Source organism: Bipolaris zeicola (assembly GCF_000523435.1).
Source record: "Bipolaris zeicola 26-R-13 unplaced genomic scaffold scaffold_189, whole genome shotgun sequence".
Classification (NCBI taxonomy): domain Eukaryota; kingdom Fungi; phylum Ascomycota; class Dothideomycetes; order Pleosporales; family Pleosporaceae; genus Bipolaris; species Bipolaris zeicola.
In genome coordinates, this window is record NW_006912238.1 from 33,508 (window position 1) to 51,195 (window position 17,688).

At 50.7% G+C, this 17,688-nt stretch overlaps 7 protein-coding genes across 7 annotated transcripts; 4 read left to right on the top strand and 3 right to left on the bottom strand.

Annotated features, from left to right (window-relative positions):
- Positions 1-892: 892 nt before the first annotated feature.
- Positions 893-2,856, bottom strand: COCCADRAFT_105432 (uncharacterized protein; the record flags this gene model as incomplete). Its single annotated transcript, XM_007717650.1, has 2 exons — positions 893-1,042; positions 1,105-2,856. 2 exons carry the CDS (start codon positions 2,854-2,856, stop codon positions 893-895), a joined length of 1,902 nt encoding a protein of 633 aa, XP_007715840.1.
- Positions 2,857-3,748: 892 nt separating this feature from the next.
- COCCADRAFT_105422 (uncharacterized protein) lies at positions 3,749-5,429 on the top strand (the record flags this gene model as incomplete). The annotated part of the gene is made up of 2 exons (XM_007717651.1): positions 3,749-3,924; positions 4,226-5,429. The coding sequence occupies 2 exons, from the start codon at positions 3,749-3,751 to the stop codon at positions 5,427-5,429; spliced, it is 1,380 nt and encodes a 459-aa protein (XP_007715841.1).
- A 449-nt stretch (positions 5,430-5,878) lies between these two features.
- Positions 5,879-8,493, bottom strand: COCCADRAFT_29151 (uncharacterized protein; the record flags this gene model as incomplete). The annotated part of the gene is made up of 3 exons (XM_007717638.1): positions 5,879-6,078; positions 6,139-8,208; positions 8,262-8,493. 3 exons carry the CDS (start codon positions 8,491-8,493, stop codon positions 5,879-5,881), a joined length of 2,502 nt encoding a protein of 833 aa, XP_007715828.1.
- Positions 8,494-9,051: 558 nt separating this feature from the next.
- COCCADRAFT_67380 (uncharacterized protein) lies at positions 9,052-9,598 on the top strand (the record flags this gene model as incomplete). Its single annotated transcript, XM_007717652.1, has 3 exons — positions 9,052-9,120; positions 9,173-9,208; positions 9,257-9,598. Coding segments are annotated over 3 exons (447 nt in total), but the record flags the coding sequence as incomplete, so codon positions are not given.
- Positions 9,599-10,366: 768 nt separating this feature from the next.
- Positions 10,367-11,593, top strand: COCCADRAFT_105416 (uncharacterized protein; the record flags this gene model as incomplete). Its single annotated transcript, XM_007717653.1, has 1 exon — positions 10,367-11,593. One exon carries the CDS (start codon positions 10,367-10,369, stop codon positions 11,591-11,593), a length of 1,227 nt encoding a protein of 408 aa, XP_007715843.1.
- A 519-nt stretch (positions 11,594-12,112) lies between these two features.
- Positions 12,113-12,703, top strand: COCCADRAFT_105448 (uncharacterized protein; the record flags this gene model as incomplete). Its single annotated transcript, XM_007717654.1, has 1 exon — positions 12,113-12,703. The coding sequence occupies one exon, from the start codon at positions 12,113-12,115 to the stop codon at positions 12,701-12,703; it is 591 nt and encodes a 196-aa protein (XP_007715844.1).
- Positions 12,704-13,036: 333 nt separating this feature from the next.
- COCCADRAFT_105415 (uncharacterized protein) lies at positions 13,037-15,502 on the bottom strand (the record flags this gene model as incomplete). Its single annotated transcript, XM_007717655.1, has 9 exons — positions 13,037-13,378; positions 13,458-14,175; positions 14,229-14,343; positions 14,394-14,654; positions 14,709-14,735; positions 14,787-15,011; positions 15,064-15,200; positions 15,264-15,384; positions 15,466-15,502. 9 exons carry the CDS (start codon positions 15,500-15,502, stop codon positions 13,037-13,039), a joined length of 1,983 nt encoding a protein of 660 aa, XP_007715845.1.
- Between the last annotated feature and the right edge of the window lie 2,186 nt (positions 15,503-17,688).

The following is a 17,688-nucleotide window of genomic DNA, read 5'->3' on the forward strand; positions in this document are numbered from 1 at the left end:
GAAGACTGTCCCTGTTGGTGATGTTCACGTCTTCTTGTCGTTTTTACTGGCTTGGCCTTGAACGGGATAGGCCTAAGTTGTAGCCACGAAGAAGATTGGCCGGGTGAAGTGCGAATATTGCATAGGCTACGGAGTTTGTGATCGATGATAGGATCGAATATCACATCAAACTTGAGTCTCACATATCAAGCAATTGACCAGGGTCACCAAGTTCTCTTGAACATCATGTCAATTCATCTCTATTACAATCATGCATAATGTCTCGGCGCTTTTATTCCGATTGCGTTTCTGTTCCTTACTCCCACAACACCACAACCCATGTTTTCTCTTGAACAACAAAACAACAACACCCATATAATCGACTCCCAAAAAGTTTCCGCTTCGCAAGAAAAACAGAAGTGGAAGAATGTATATATCGAATGATAAAAAAACGAAGGGTATATATGTTTCGCCGTGGTTCGGAAAAGAGTGCTAGAAATGGTTGTGTGATGAAGAGTTAAAAGGTGATAATTGCTTCCAATCGCGATGAGTGTTGTCCTGAACGCCAGAAAAAATGAGATAAACACCTTGCCAGAGGCTGGGATGGTAGAATGTATATTTGTCTGATATGACGCCGTTGACTCCTGATCTTGCTTTCTTCTTGGTCCCATATGACATTACAGTCGTGTCTGATCATTGGCGGAGTACGCATCAAGAAGAGAGCGCATCCACGAGGCTGCGATCTCCTTGCTTGAGGTACTTGTCATAGAAACGGGGGATCGGTGTATAGTGGGCGCGGAGAGGAACAAACTCGGCACGGCGACCTTTTGCTCGCCCGAGAGTGTAAACTCGATGAGGTAAAAAGGAGGAAGGCGTCGAAGATGGCCATGGAAATGGACGGGCTACAGCCCGCTCATACATACTCAGGCCAGTAGTTGTATGGCATAATACTGGGACCGGTCCATTTCTCGCCATAAGGATTGGTACGCTTGCCGGCAATGAAACCGTCATGTGCATGTTCGAGGACCGAAAGCCACGATGAGGGTTCAGGGTGTTTCATCCACTACAAAGATTATGTCAGTCTTGGTCTTTATTGATGCTGGTACTGCGGATAAAGATACTTACCTGATTGTGGATATGATAGGTCCATGCGCCACGGAAAAAGTTCTCAAGGGTGCGGTTGTTTGGTGGGAACTTGTCTTCTTGAAGGACATAGTCTGAAATGACACCAGCCTTGCGGAGCTCAGCTTCCTCGTCGAGCGTAGCTTGGAACGAATCATGGTGTCCCGGTTTGTCGCCGTGGCTAGGAGTCTGCGCTGCTGCAGACACAGGCACGTTGTCCTGGTCACGCTTTTCGTCCTTAGGAGCGGAACTCAGCTCCTTGCGATGCGCATCTTTGAGATCAATACGGTCCAACTGTGGTCCATCATAGCTCTCCCATTCATCGCGGATTCCACCAATTTTGCCTTTGAACACAGCGCTGTAATCACGAATGCATGGAACGGTGCATCGGCCCTCACGATCCCAGTTGAATTCCGTCCAGATAGGGTCGAATGCGGCGGTCTCAAACATCTTGAATTCCTGGTCACGTCCGTCCTTCCAAGCCATGCGACCAAGGACACGGGGATGGAAGTTGACACCCATGCGAATACCGCCGTAAAGTAGGTAAGAAGAAAGCGAAGAGTTTGCGGAAAGGGACATGATGGCCGTGTTGTAGTCGCCTGGGTGGGGGTGGGCAGCCCATCGCTCAGCAAAAGCGTGTTCCTTGGGCAAAAGGAGCGGACGCATATCCCTGAGCATGAGCACATCCATATCGAAGTAGGCACCGCCGTAGATGTGCAACACAATGAAGCGGACTGCATCAGAGACGGCGACGGGGAGGAAGGTCATTTGCTTCTGGGTCAGTACAAGCCACTGCTGTCCTTGCTTGTCTTCAACAATGTTCTCAGCCACGTCCTTCTCGCCCTTTGAGTTGGGCAGTCCAGGCTTGCTGTAGTAGTTGAAACCATTCTTGTTTTCCTTGTCGGTAGCTAGTGGAATGCGGCTCGGGAAGTTCCAGGCCTTGACAACAATGTCACCTCTCTCTACCAATGGCAAGAAACGGGCAAAGAGGGCGTCCTTGTTGAGCATATTGTAAACGGCCTTGGGGTTACGGTCGCTGTCAAGCCACAGCCACAAACGAGAGCAAGCCAGGTTCTGGGTGTATAGATAACTCTTGATGAAGACCTCGACTCGCCAGGTAGCTGGGCCGGTCCAGTAGACGTGGTATGGAATGATTGGGCCCGGGCAGGTTCCAATGTTGGTGCCATTGGCGGCGACTGCGTCCTTTACGGGGGTGTATTTGTCCAATGTGTTTCCGTGTCCGTCTGCGTTTATGAAGTCTGCCTTGCGGGGATCTTGGGCGCTTGCACGGTCGGCGGCAGCTGGCAGGCTGTAGTAGCGATCCTCTCCCTCGGCAAAGAACTTCAGGCAGTCAAACGGCTTCCTCATCTTCTCGATACCAGCATACGTGCCCCTGCACTCTTCAATCAACATGTCGATGTCGGCCTCGGTATCGACGTGAGGGCGAGGGCCCAGGTAGTCGTCCTTGTTCTTGACAGCGGTAATGGGACGGTTGAAGACATTGGCGTGCGGATTGATGGTGACGGTCTTGGTGGTGCCGGCAAATTTGACCTTGACGCCGGAGCGGGTGGTCTCGATCAGCTCTGTCGGTCCAGCCTTGTCGAGGAAGGCGGGAATGCCGATTTTGCCCTTTGCCGCGACTGAGGGGTCACTAACGAAGGTGATGAGGCCGTATATGGCTCCGTAGAGCAGTGCAGCCAGCGCTAGGTTCTTGAGTAGCGTCAAGGTTGCGCGAAGCCTAGATACTTGAGCCATATTGACAGGCCGACAGGCAACGACCTGTGGGTAGAGTTCGCAGGTGGTTGTGTAGGGCTGCCAATGTAGGTACGGTGCTGGAGTAGGCTATGAGGGTTGGCGACTTGCAGGCAGCGGTGCAAGTGGTAAAAGGATCGTATAGGCGGTCAGAGGGTGGTGTTAAGGAGACGCGCTGGGTGGAGCGGCGAGGAAAGGGTATGCTTGAACGACGGGTGGAGTCGCACAGGCACAGGGTCCACTCTGCGGGATATTATAGTGCTATCGACAAGTGCGCATGTGGTTATAGACGCGAGAAATCAAGGGACGGCGGGGAGAGGCACAGGCGTGAGCGAGGGTGCGAGGCCGATGGCTGCAGGCGCGGGCAGGTTGAGGGGTTGTTTTTGGAGCAAGCACAATGGGCAAAAGGATGGCGTTGGGTTATGGGCAGTGCAGTGCAGCCAAGCTCCCTTGCCCTCGCTGTGCTGAGTTCTGGTCGGGGGAGAGAAGAAAGCGGCCAGCTGAACTAAGTAATTTGGCTGCAGAACGCACGCCACATTCTGCCCCCGCCCACGCCTTCCCCTGAACAAGGCCGGCTTGCGACAGTCAATCAATGCATGGCCAACGCCCGGCCAGGCCCATTTTCTAGCCAACATCGCACTCTTCGAATCGCATCCCGCCCACCCGTCGCGCTTGTTTTCTCGCGACTGCGACTGCGACCGCTCTTTTTGCCCCCCTTCTGCTTCCCTCCCCCCGCCCAAAGGCCGCCCGCCGCAGTCTGCATGTGTCAGCCATTTGCCAGCCAGCCAGCCAGCTAGCTGCCTGTCACCAACACCCTCCCTCCCTCCCTCCCACAGCCAGCACAGTCCAAACCATCGCCTGACCACTGCCACTCTCGCTTGTGTGCCCACCTTTGATGCCGCTACGCATCTGTCAAAAGGCTGCCTCTGCTCTGCGACCCCCGCGACTACGGCCCGCCTACTACGCGCGTCTGGGCGCTTCCAAGCCCCGGCCATTCTCAGCAGCGTCAGCTCCAGCGCCACACGAACAGATTGATGTCCCCTGTCGGTCCAACGGCATCGTGACGGTTGAGTGAGTCTCGTCTCCCGTCTTGTCTTCCCGCACATGACGTTGTTCTGTTGTTGCATCTTGTTTGTCTTGACCTTGCATGGTCTCAGATAGGGCCTCCATCATGTGCAATGACCTCACACCGGCCTATTAGCCCTGCTCGTTCTTCCGCCTTGTCCACGACTCGCTCAGGCAATCACTACTACCCCAATCCCACTTGCTGCACTTTCTCCACATTCTCACTCCACGTCAAGCCACTAGATTTCTGCACGACAATCCTTTGTATCGTCATTCGCCTGCGAGACTAACTAACTGGCCCTTGTAGCGTTTTCCGCGCCCCAAAGCCTGCTGCCCCCATCTTGATCTATCTTCCTCCTGGTCCTGTACTCCCACAGTCTGAAGAAGATGAACACCGTCTCATCACAACATTAGCCGCAGCAAGCGCGGCAACAATCGTCCGCATCAACTACCGCGCTTCGTCGGTACATCAGTATCCCACGCCATGCCACGATGTATTGACCGGCTACGACTGGGTCCGCGAGCATCTGCTTGTTGATGCATTTAACAGACCTTATCTAGCTCGTCTTGGCGTATGTGGAGAACTCGTCGGGGGCTCTCTAGCTACCATGCTGGCCTTGACCGAGTGCCATGCTGGAGAGAGCCGTATCGGTGCCGCGGCCGTCAACAACCCCCTCGTCGACTGGGTCTTTCCGGACGAGCTCCCCGTTGTGCAGCCCGAGGATCTCCAAGAACCTATAAACGGTGATGAAACAGCGCTCCCGGCCGACGAGGACTTGGCCGGTTCATTGGCACTCCAGGAAGCCACTCGTAATGTCTTGATGTCTGAACGCAAGTCTCGCAAGCGGCCTTCGTCAAAGGCCCAGCAACTTTCGTCCTGGCAAGCCCACGGTGACAACACCGTCATACCCACCTTGACTCTGTCGGGAGAGCGTGATATCCTCTTCAGAAGCCCAGATGACTACTTTGATCGCTTCGCCTCGCCAATCCATTTCTTCCGTTCCCCCCATGCCCAGTTGATCTATCCACAGCCAGACCACATCTTTGCGTCGCAGCAACCCGACGAGATTCTAGACATGGAGGCTCAGATGGCCCTCAACCACTATGCCACCTTTGACGAGAATGCCAAACCCCCACAGCCGCTGCCGTACCTGAGCCGGTGTCGTGCATACGCCCGCAACTATCCCCAAGCTGGCACACGTCTAACCCTCCCAGTCTGGAACATTACCACTGGTTTGCAAAGTCCACTGTCCGATAGCTCGCTTGAGCTCGCAAAAATGGTGCGTAGAAGTATCGCCCGTCAGACGATGAAAACGCATACAGGGCGATCGCGGTGGTTCGACGCAGCCGAGAAGAAGCACTACGAAGAGTATGCCCATGGCCGCGTCCAGGTAAACTCGCACTGGGGGATTGGGCTGTGGAGTCAGCAGGATGAGAATCCAGCGTGGAAATCACGCGTCGAGGACGTGGGAGCTTGGATGAAGCAGCGGCTGGACCCAGGCTTTACATGATGATGGATGGTGACAACGCATCCCATGTGTTTTTTTTTGCTTGAATAACAGTGGTGTTTGTTGAGCCTAAAATTCTAGTTTAATCATACAATCCACCATGTTCATCATCAAATTATAGGAATGGGGGGCTGACAACGCATGTTAATCTCGTATTGTGTAATTTCTTTGCCCCTTGACGCTTACCATTACACAATCAAAAAATTCCTACAAGTCAAGTGGAGAAATCCTCTCAAGTCGGAATCCAGAGTAGTACTCAATCCATTACGTCGTTTCCACGTCTGAGCCACTCTGCCCTTCTTCTCTTTTTCTTCCCCTCCATTTACCCACTGCCCAACCTTGCGAACCAATTTCTGTCTCTCAGCTATTCGCTTTGCCCATTTTCGCAGCATACAACGATGCAACCTTACACACATGCAAGATACGCACTCAGATAGACGAAACGGATGAAGCTACGACGTATCTTCGACACCCTCCATCTTCTCCTCAGAAGGCATGCCAGCACCACCACCACCACTGCCGCCGTACTTGTTCTGAAGATCCTGAAGAATCGTTTGACCCTGAAGTAAGGCTTTGCGCTGCCCCAGCAGGTCCATGCGCTGCTTGTAACGATCCGTTGGTTCAGCAAGGAGGTGAATCGCATTTTGATAGCCTATGTACACAAAGTTAGCTTTGCGTAGTAAATGGTGAGTCCATAACCCATTTTCTTTACCTTCAGCGTCATTGCGTATCCCCAGGCCATTCTCCAGGTCATCACGAAGCTGCGTACACAGCTCCCTATGGAACTTGGACTCGATGCGCATACAGACAGCGTCATGGAAGCGGCGAGCGGCGAGCATGTAATACGTCGTAACCTGTGCGACAACGTCAATCTCGCGAGCATAAGGCTCGTGCGCTAGAATAGGCATCGAATTCTTCTTGACTCGCTCTTCTTCAGCGGGAGTGAGCAGCTTCTTCGTATGTTGCTCCTTCTTCCGCTTGTACAGAGCAAGTCGATTCTGGAGACGGTGCTGCTGGTAATACTCGAGCATTGCGCTCTTCTCGCGTTCGAAGAGATCCTCGTGGAAAATGTATGGGCCCTGCTTTTCGTCGTTGAGGCTGTCGCGTGCCATGTCGTGGCTGGGCAGAATCAGTTTCTGGAGGATATTCCACGCCTTGTCATAGAACATGGATCCCTTGCGACTCTCAAAGTGCTTCTTGAACAATTCTTGCATCTGGTTGTGAACTTGCTCCCGGAGATTGCTCAAGAAATGGTCTAGTGGCTCCTCCCAACGTTGAATCGCTGTCAGCATCATAGTATCAACAACGCGCGGCTCAATCTGGCCCGGGACCTTAGACCGCGAATTCTCTGCCAAATATTCCCGAACTGCATCAAGTTCGAATGTGATCTTTAGATTGTTGAAATCTGGACCCTCCTGACGGCTCGGTGTTTTGTCAATCTTTCGCTTCTTCTTTGGAGACTTGTTGGACACATCGCTATCCTCAGCGGAGTTCCTATCACCGTTTTCGTTTTCATCGTCAGATAGCGAAATTGGCACTTTCGCAGAGGCACCAGGGAGCGCTGCCTGTACGTCAAGATACACAGATTCGTCGTCAGCGCCACGAAGCTTCATAGCTGGCTTCATACTTTCTAAGTTACTAAAGAAAGTCTTTTGGAGAGCCTTCCACTTATTCCTCCATTCATTATAAGGAAACTCAGCTTCAATCTCTCTGCGCACTTCTTGAGAGAAGTCAAGAATAATATCTGACATAATCCGAATAGCATTATGGGTAGCTGGTTCAGGAAACTGCTTAAGATCTTGCTCTATACGAGAGAGGCGTTCAAAGATGTGCTGGTCAATAGTTGGTAGTCGCTTGAGCATTTGCTCTGCAAGCGTTTTGGAAAGAAATGCTTGGAGATTCGTTGTGCCAAAGGAATTTGTGTACGCCTTGAACGTACTGGACCAGGTTGTGTCTTCGCGAAAGAAATGCTCCTCTCGGGTACGGGCCTCTCCATGGCTGATGCCCTGGTTGATCTCATCTTGGCCAGGATTCTTGACGGCAAAATACCCATAGCCTAGAGCGAATCTCTTCTGGTCGAAAACTTCTTTCAGCTTATCGTGACGCGATCCTGCCGGCAACCGATCGGGTTTAGTAAGAACACCAATGCATCTATCAACTGCTTTCAAATCCCTTGCAATACCACCAGCACTTGAGTTGGCAATATCAGTCTCTAGGGAGCAGCATAGGAGGATGAGAGATTCGGGGTCGCGAACGTATTTTGTAACCAGATCACGTACAAACTTGACGAGAAATTTCTTATCCTCAGTTTCTGCTTGTCCAATGATGCCAGGCAAATCGTAGAAGCTGAGTGATGACAGTCCTGGTTGGCTGATTGAGATGCAGACAATATTTGGGCTGAACTCACACCTATGATCCTCTCCAAGGTTGAGAGATGGATTCAGAAACTCTTCGTAGTGGGCCAGAGGAGTGATGGTTGCGAGTTGCGCGCGACCAATGATATGCTCCAGCTCTTCTGGGTTATCCGTAGTTGCGAACGGTACGAGAACTGGCTGCGGCAGCTCGCACCAACCACGAAACCGTCTCTCACTTCCTCGGCCAGTCCTGCCATCATAGCTGAAGCTGCGGCGAAGGCTCACGCTTGCGCTCCAACTAGCGCGGGGATCTTCCGTGGGCTCGAGCTTGATATACAAAGGGCATCGAGTGCATGTGTCGTCAGACCTAGGAGTCTTGATGCCCGATATCGCCTCAATGACGGATGACTTTCCTGCGGACTGCTCACCTTTGGTCAAATGTCAGTGAAATCATATGCGCTGATTCGTCAGGTAACGTTACCCAAAACAACGCATTTTGGCAAGGGAATGTCCATTCGCTGTAAACCAAGACTTTCGAGTCGGTTGATTGTCGAAATAACTTCCTTCATGTGCATTCCCAGCAGGTCTACCATGGGTGTCTCGGAAGAACTCGTTTGGTGACCACCTTCTCGAATTGGCAGATCGGTTGGCTGAAGATCCTCGCTGGATAGAGGACCGCCATCTTGCCTCCCACTCTGTGTACCGGCCGCCATAGTGACAAAGATTCAGAGTGATGAGCAGATGGCAAAGGTAGTGAGAAGGAAAGTAAGTGGGTTCAGTTAGACTGATAAGAGTGCGAAAGTTTGTGCCAAGACCCTGCGTTTGTTAGGCAGCTCAAGTTGACGCAAAGTTTGGGCGCGCAAAGAAAAGTGAAAGTGAACAGTGAAACAAGACAGCATGGTATAGGGACATGGCAATCCGGCGAGAGATTGCTCTAACCATTGCGTAGGCGACGCCCAAACAGGCCATGTCAATCTCCATCCCATACTGAATGCAGGCATGATTCTATTATATGGATGGTATCCAAGACTGATGATAAGTGGTGCTCAGAAACTGAGGATAGAAGGAACGATGGAAGGTTGGCATAAGACGTTGTAAGTAAAGGGCAGTCCCGAGGTTTCGCCGCTAGCGCCAATCCAGCCAGGGTCCTCGAGAGAAAAACGTCGAAGCACATCATCATCAGTGGCTACCATCCTACCTCAAGTCGCCAGCACTTTTCCTACACCCGCCTCTCTGCCCCGCCACCAATCTTGCCGCAGTAATAATATACAATGGATCATTCGCGCGATCCTTGTCCGTGGGTCATTCTCAATGACTTTGGCGGTGCTTTCGCCATGGGTGTATGTCTTGCCAGACGCAGCATGTACGGCGCATATACTAACCGGATATCAGGCTGTCGGAGGAGCAGTATGGCATGGTGTTAAAGGCGTAGGTATCACCATTGGTCTTAAAATGCCGTGCTGACCAAGGGTCCAGTTCCGCAATTCACCCTACGGCGAGCGACGCATAGGCGCCATCACAGCGATCAAGGCACGCGCACCAGTCCTCGGCGGCAATTTTGGTGTCTGGGGAGGTCTCTTCAACACATATGACTGCGCCGTCAAGGGAATCCGGAAGAAGGAGGACCCATGGAATGCCATCATCGCTGGTTTCTTCACGGGTGGGTCGCTTGCGGTGCGAGGAGGCTACAAATCGATGCGTAACGGCGCGATATCGTGTGCCATTCTGTTAGCAGTCATTGAGGGCGTCTCAATTGGTTTCAACCGTATGATGGCCGACAACACAAGGCTTGACGCTCCCCCACCACCACCAAGCGACGCTGGAGCATCACCTGGCAGCGGCGGCATGGCTGTAGCTGCGTAGGGGTGCCATTTTATGATTACGTTTTTTGAAGTGCGGCTTGATTCGCTGGAAAAAAGGAGGCAGTATGACGGGCGGGCGGATGGTGTTCTTGGGATTTTTTGGCATATACCGCAGTCAGGTTCGGCGGCGGGCGGCGTTCACACTCTTCTCAGCTTTGTGCTATATATCTGTATCATACACGCGACACGATTGTACAACATCTGGAGGTGTCTCTATGGAAACATGAAGTGTTCAGGAATTCAGAAGACAACGAATGTTTCTTCTCGGCATGCCAGACTATGAATGGGCCATTCAGTACCGAACTTAGCGTATCAGACTTGAGTGCTAAGCGCGGCCCGATAATTCCGATGACATCATTGGTCCGCTGTCACATAGCTCCAGGTATGGGAAGCCATAGCGAACATTGCACGTATTAGTATTCTATTCCTTCAGTATCTCATGTCGTTCAAGCTGGGGGCGCTGCACAAGGATGCTGCTGGACTTGTTTGGCTAGCCGTTTCTAGATGCTAGCGTCTGCGAGTCAGCCACGCACCTACCGCCTTTCACCTCTACTATTTCAAGTGGGCGCCCCGAGTCTTGTCGTCTGCATCATCACCATGCTATCTATATGCAGAATAATATTTCCCCACGAACTCTTCAGACTGCCTAACATTAAAAATTCGTCTACAACACATCGGCTCAATCAGCAACACGTATCAAGTTTGCCGCCTCATTGGTGTGACCATGGCACCATCTAAACCATCTAAACCATCAAGTTCTGTCACCTACAATATCCGATCCATCACCAAAAACTGGAAAATTCATCGTGTCCACGAATGTTTGCCTAGAGCACTATGGCCCAACAAGCAGTTCGAGGCGACACAATGGGATATTGGAATTCTTACGCTCTTAAGTCAGATATCTGCTATACCGAATGCCACTATCCAGGACTTTCGAGCAAAGGCCAGGCGTGCAATCAAAGCACGACAAGAGCGAAATGGGACAGCAGCTGGAAAGGTGGGGTGGGTCAAAGTAACAGATCTCAAGGCTGTTCTGAAAGAGTATGAAAAAGAGATTGCAGAAGCAGACGCGGCGAAAATCGCTCAAGAAGAAGCCGAGCCAATAAGTAATGTTCAAACAGAAGTTGTAGAATTGCCCAAAACACCTGTGGCACCTGTTGTAGACTCGGAAGAAGAAGACGAAGAACAAGGCTCTTCTGAACCTCTTCCAGGCGGAAAATACCAGTATCTCACTCATGTCCGCCCCCTGAAAGTCGACTTGAATCCTACGGCATCTCCGCCAAAGAAGCTAGTCCAAGCAAAAGCTACTCGAGGCAAGAAGCGGCAAGTGGAAGAAGAAGCTACGCTCGATCCCTCCACCATGGAGAGACCAAGCGTGGTGCAGCAAGATCCCGATCCCCGGGCACCGGATGACACCGGTTTTCTCTCCGACTTGGAGCCTGAGAAGACGAAACAAAAAGAGCGGAAGAAAAAGAGGCTCTCTCGGCTTGAGCAATTTCCTGTCCGTGTACCGCACTGGCAGCGCAATTTAGATGATGTTGCGGCCGGTCCTTTGCTGTTATCGAATGGTACTGGAGCAGCCAGTGGAACTGTACCTGCGGGTATACTTGTAAACGGGAAAAATGAGGATGAAGATCTCGAGATGAATCTGGATAATCTGCCTAGCATACCGATTAATGCGACAGTCAAAGAGAGAAAGGAGATGGAGGAGTTAAGGCTTCGGATGGAACAGCGCATATGGAGGATCAAGGTGCTTCGAATAAAGGAAAGGGAAGGGCGCAGTAACGAAATTGTTGGACGGAGTGAAATTGTAGACGGTGATGTCAGCCAAGGAGAAGAAGGGGATGCAGAAGATGAAAATGATGATTCAGACGAACGTGACGAGACTGAACATGATGAAAATGACACTCCTGGTGAAGGTAGAGTGTTGCGAAGTAGAAAAGCAAAGTAGAAGTATAATTCACCGATGCTAAAAACACCAGTGTTACGGCCCTTGTCCATATCAGTGACGCATGTCTCACCAACTTCAAATTCCATTCACGATGTCACCGAAATTGAGAATTTGATCTGCCAAGGTGCATTGTAATAGGTGAAGTATGCCAGTGACAAGCAAAGAACACATGATGTATCACCTTTGGCTTGCTCCATCAACGCTCTACAAGCAAACAATTCACCTGTTGATATTCACATGATCTATTGACCCGTTTACAATGCTCCCGTACTTTCACATTTTACTCGTTGTTAGCTCACAAAACTGTAGCACATGTGTTCATTCACCACAAACATTGTCTCACAGTATTATTCAACGAAAGAATATATCATGACTGTTATTATAATTGCTTCCATACTCTTCCCTGAGAAAACTCCCATTCAAACCACGAGAATTAGCAATTGTATAATAGACGCATCAACGACACCAAACTGACCAACACTTAGAACATAAGCCCGATATAAAATAAAACTAGCTATCATGGGTATATCACTGAAGATCAAGATCCCAATTGGCTCTAGGAGACGCCCCAGTAAGACATCCGCCGGGCAGAACCCTCTAGGCGAAGGTAGCAGTCGCAAGCAGGCACATGACCATCGCAGTGGAAGTACCCCTCCTCCCTGCCGTCACCAAAACCCTGAACCCAGGCCCAAGCCATATATCATGCAACCCAGAAGGCCCAGCTACAACACTGTGATCATAAGGCCTTCCACCGCCCCTCAAAAACCTCACATAACAACCCACGCCATCGCCACCACAACCCCCTCGTCCCACCGCCACCGCCGCCCCTCCAAAACCCCAACAACCCCCCGATCCCCCGTAAGCCCCCTCGGAACCTCCCGTTTCGAATTCCCCTCCCCCTACTCGCGTCCTCAACCTGCCGTCCAGCGCGACGAATACGGATTCAGCATCCGTACGCCGTCGACGCCGGCGGGACAGGCGAATGCGTACGGGATGAGTGCTTTGGCGCCGGTGAATTCGGATGAGTGGAGTTATTTTGAGCCGCAGGTGGGGAGTACGTGGAAGGGGGGTGAAGAGGAGAAGAGTAAAGGGAGGGAGGGGGTATTATAGTTATGGGGGTGGGAGGAGTGGGCAGCTGAGGGGGCAGGGGAGGAACGTTAGGTTTGCTCAGGGGATGAGGATAGAGAGTAAGTTTGTGGGTGTTTTGTTACGTTGGTTGTTATTTCTAAGGTCTATTTTTTTAGCTTTGGTTTATGGAAGAGGGAAATGGATGCAGTGTTGATGAGATCTTGGTCTTCTTTGTGACTCGTCTTTCTATAGTTCTACGTGATGTTATGTGGACGCTATGTTCTTCAAGCCAAAATCACTCTGCACCAAAAATGCAACATGGAAAGAAAATACATCCTGTCCTCTCCGCTCCAAATGCAAACAAGTCTATGCACGCTACTGTGTCAAGCTCCTCACCAGTCTCCTACTCTTTGCAAACCTTCCTTCTTCCTTGCTCTCCGTCGCTTCCCTCGTAATAGTAGTACCTTCAGTAACAAAGTCCCTATATCTCTCCTGTTCGTCATCGGTGATAAGGTCATTAGGCAGATTGATGGCACGATCCAGCGCGTATGGCAGTCCCCTGTGTCGTCCACGTATCATCATGGCGCAGATGACTAATTTGCTAAAGAGAGTGAACTGGCCAGATAGTGAACACAGGTTGGTAGGGTAGCCAAGGGAAAGCCCGACGTTTCCGTATGCGGAGACAACTTCGAAAAAGACGGTGAAAACGGTGAAAGCCTGTTCATATATATATGCGATTAGCATGTCTTCTTTCTTCGTGTAGTAGAAGAGCAGCAAAAGAAAAAGATATACCTACCCAATCCTGCTTGCTCATAATTCTGTCGCTTTCAGCAACGCAAATACAGAATACACCCAGGAATATATACCACAAGTCGAAACTCAACTGGTTTCGCATGTGATTGATCAGATACGTCTTGCTATCATTATTGTCGTCGAGGCTCTCCTCCTCTGCGTAGAGCCCCACAGGACTCTCCTCGTAACTCTCGCTCATACGGATACTGATAGCGATTGGGTAGACGGAAATGTACATCATGACGAGCAAGCTGAACTGGACAGCAGGATTTACGTTGGCAAGGTTGAATGATGCGGTACCCGTGTGACGCGATGATGCGGACTGGAAGAGAGCTGCTAGGATGCGGTGGCCAACAGGGAGGACATTGACTTCAGGGTTGTCAAGGTCGAGGACGATAATGAGCAGGGTATCGATGAAGTTCAGGGCGAAGACAATGCCGGCGAGGATCCATGTTGCGGTGCTGGGAAACAAGAGTGTATAGCATCGACGGGGGTGGTCCAGCAGGAAACGCAGAGACTCGCTGTATGACGATTCAGCTGGAGCGATCTTCCACAGGATCCAAATGAGGAGTCGCAAAAGGCATGGGTATAGTGTGTTGCCGGCGAGGGCTAAAAAGGACATGACGAGCATAGGCCAGGCTGCGTCGCGAAAAGAAACCATGCTGTTTGGGGTAAGGGTGAGACCTGTGTTGTCTACCATGCTTTGTGCCGAATATATCCCCCTGGAGGCCGCTCTTAGACAATTTTTCACGGTCAGATTATATCGAATACTTACCACCACGTTATATCTTGGCCCTGGGACACGACGTAGTCTTTGTATTTGGAGGGAGCAAGATGGATCCATGGTATCAAGCACACAGCTCCGAATAGATGCAACCCAAAGAAATATCCTAACATTGTCAGTACGTATTCCGCCGAGGTGTTGCGTTACAAGACCTACCACTGACAATCTTGAGGAGGACTTGCAAAGCACGGTATTCGACGCCACCCAATTCTTCTCGGCTGAGCGATCTCAAATCGATGGATTGCGGTCTTCCCGTATCTCCACTGCGACGAGCACCTGCTGTGCTTCCGAGAACGAAGATTGATGATACGGCGCGGTCTACCGAAGTCGCTTTGCTCATACTCCTTGTCTCAGAGATTCTGCGGCGTAGAGGGTTGATAGATTCTGCAATGGGCTTGATTTGGTCATCTTCTTCATCTGTTATGCTAGTGTTAGGTAGGTTCTAGTTCAAAGACCACTAGAGACGCTTACCATCCGATGTAGGAGATATAGGTTGACCTGTCTTCTCGTCAGCAGCACAGCGGAGGCGATGATATGCGTTCTAGGTACCATTGTCGTCTTCGCGGGGCCCGGCTACACGTAGTGCACCCTTCTCGTTCACAGTATGGCGGGGGTCGGGAGCGAATGTAATTCGAGCAGTGTTTGAAGCTTCATCTTTTTCCTGCTCACTAGTGAGGCCTTTCTCAGGGTCTCTCGCTTCGGCGGCATTGGCAATGATCTGTATCCGCGGGTCGACTGCGTTGCCAGAACTTCTGGGTCTTACTTTTGTTGCAGCTGTACACGTATTAAACCTAGAATTAAGAAGTGTCGCGGGGTTCTGACATACGGATATCTTTAAGTTTCTGGTGAAACCACCGTAGTCTCACGACAACTACGATGATATTGATAAAGCCCAGATTTGTTATGATGGGTGTGAAGTAGTACCAGACCTGTTGGTACGTCTTGAGAGCTTTAACATCGACACTAAAACTCATCAGCATCTGACGATTCGTCAAGGCGCATTTGTCTATGTAAGATGGAACGTACGGGTTCAATCCGGTGGAAGTCGAAGCGCTAACTCCAAAGAAGTATGAGTCTATAGCTCTAAGGTTCCCGTAGGGATAGACAACAACCAGGGATGAGATTCCGACAATGAGAATGTACGCATCTGCATCATGTCAGAAAACGGCAATCTCGGATCCCTTGAGCTGGGAATTTCGGCGCGTTGGCTCCCTGTAGGCAAACTTACAGTGTAGTGTAATGAAATTGATTGGCGGCTTCCACATCGTAGATGATACGCCTTGCAGTTAGGCGTTGCAGTATATTGCGCAGGAGTTGAGGGAATTTCGGCACACTACCGCAGTAGTGCGTACCCGTAGCAACAGCGATACTAGGTTCTAGGATTTACCGATGGGTTTTATAGGTTTCGTGCTACCCAGCCAGTTCGGTAGGACTTTCAGTTCAAAACGAAACAAACAAATCAGAAGGTCTACCGTAGACGTTGAAAAAAGAGGAAAGGCAAAAGAGCACAAGCAATTGGGTAGAACTCTAAGGTAGTCTGCCAGGCTGGGAAACTGCCCAGACAGTACCAAAAAGTTCGGGGGTGCTTGTGTATGAGGGATTTGTTCGAACTGATCAGCAAACATCAGACTAGTAGCCTTCTCTTCATACTCCGCCACAGCCGCGCGAGCGGGTCTTTGCTTGTCTGCAACAGCCTTCCCACTCGCACATGAGTGCCAACCGCCAAGAATCAAGAGTGAGAAATAATTCGCGCATCGGAGCTGGTGGTGACGCTGGCAACAGCTCGATCATCCATGCTCACAAGCCGTGAGCCTTTAGGCGCGGACCAGGGCACGCCCTCCTACCGACTCACGCAATTAAAATTAATGATTGGGTGGCAGCAAGATTGAGGTTCCGCACGCGGGGAGGTCATGCATATTCACCCGGTGACATTGTGGGGTTGGCTGTACCGTAGCTACGGTCCCGCGTAGTCTGCATGGTGGTTTGAGATGGCAGAGATCGCGGTACCTTCGTTCCGTACAGTGCGAATTTGGCACATTGCCATCGGCGTGCGCATTGTTGATGTTTGAATGCCAACATGCTAAGAGCCATGCCAGTCTAATCGCAGAACACCCCAGAGGAAGGCCAAGTGCAGCGGTTCCTTTGTCACCAGAAGAGCTCAACGGGAAGAGGGGACCCTTGCTTATTCGAATTCGTCGAGGTGCGGCGCCAAGAGTGTGATGCAGCGCCTCCTAATCTTTTCCTTCTGCTCGCCTCTTACTCGCGTACCTTCGGAGCATTATAAGATGGGAGAAGCGCTGGGGACGTATTTGCCGAAAGCGGTGTCGTCGAGCTAACAGGACAAACAGGTATCGGGGATGGCCGTGGTGGGCGGAAATTCGCGCATCTGCTTACACTGCCTCCCCCACCAAGTTGGTTACATATAACATAGTAGCTACGTAAGAGCCGCAGGTGTCTCTGGCGGTGTGGGACCAATTCTGGCTTCTTACCTTGTCACATCGTCATTGAGCCAGCTGGCTATATACGCCATAAAGAACATTTGTTTTGCTGAAGATACCAGGCCGCAAACGCTTTCCACCAAGGGTGAGCTGATGAGATCTGGGTCGAGGTTGGAATATTTTGTGGTTTCCCATGTATTTAGGTATTAAGTGTTAACGCAGGTCAGCGCACCTAGAATGACTGTAGCCCGCTATTACGCTATCATCTATCTAATTCCCGCGCTCTGCGTTCTCCAAATCATTCGGGCCTCTAGCGCGCCACTGACGTAGCAGGGTACAGGTGGGGGTGCATGTATGTATGCTTGTTAACTGTGAGCTCTTTACTCTAGTTTGAAAATAAGGCCGTCGTCTGAAAAGAACAAGCATTTAATCGAAATCCCCTGCATTGGCGCCCGAAGTTGAGTTAGAAAGATGGGCTTCAGATCCACGGCGTACCAGGTAGGCCCTCTGCCATTCCGGTACCGATTTACAAATGCCTCATGATAAAGTGCCATTGAGAGTAAGAAAATTACGGTAGAGAAAGCTCCTCACAATAATAATTTTCATTTACACTTGCTGATCGGCTCTCAATCAAGGACCCAAGAATCTAACGATAATGGTAAGCAGACGGGAAAGGCCTTGGTGCTATGACCTTTTTAATACCGGAGGCACAGCCTCCAAGGTATTGCCCCAGGCCACAAACTCAACCTGGTCAACACCAAGCCATCAATGGGCAGCTTGAGTATCACATATCACAAGATTTCGAATGATGCTCATTTCAGCTCAATTCGAAAACAAATCATGTGTGCATAATGGAATATACGAATAGCAAATTGATTACCAAGGTTTAGTGGAGATGAAAGGTTATTTTCATATTGGCATAACGTGAGCGGCAAGCGAAGCGGCCGGGTAAGCGAAGCGGCCACCTTTGCCAAGACTATACCTTCTTTCACCTTAAGCAACAATGTCTCAAC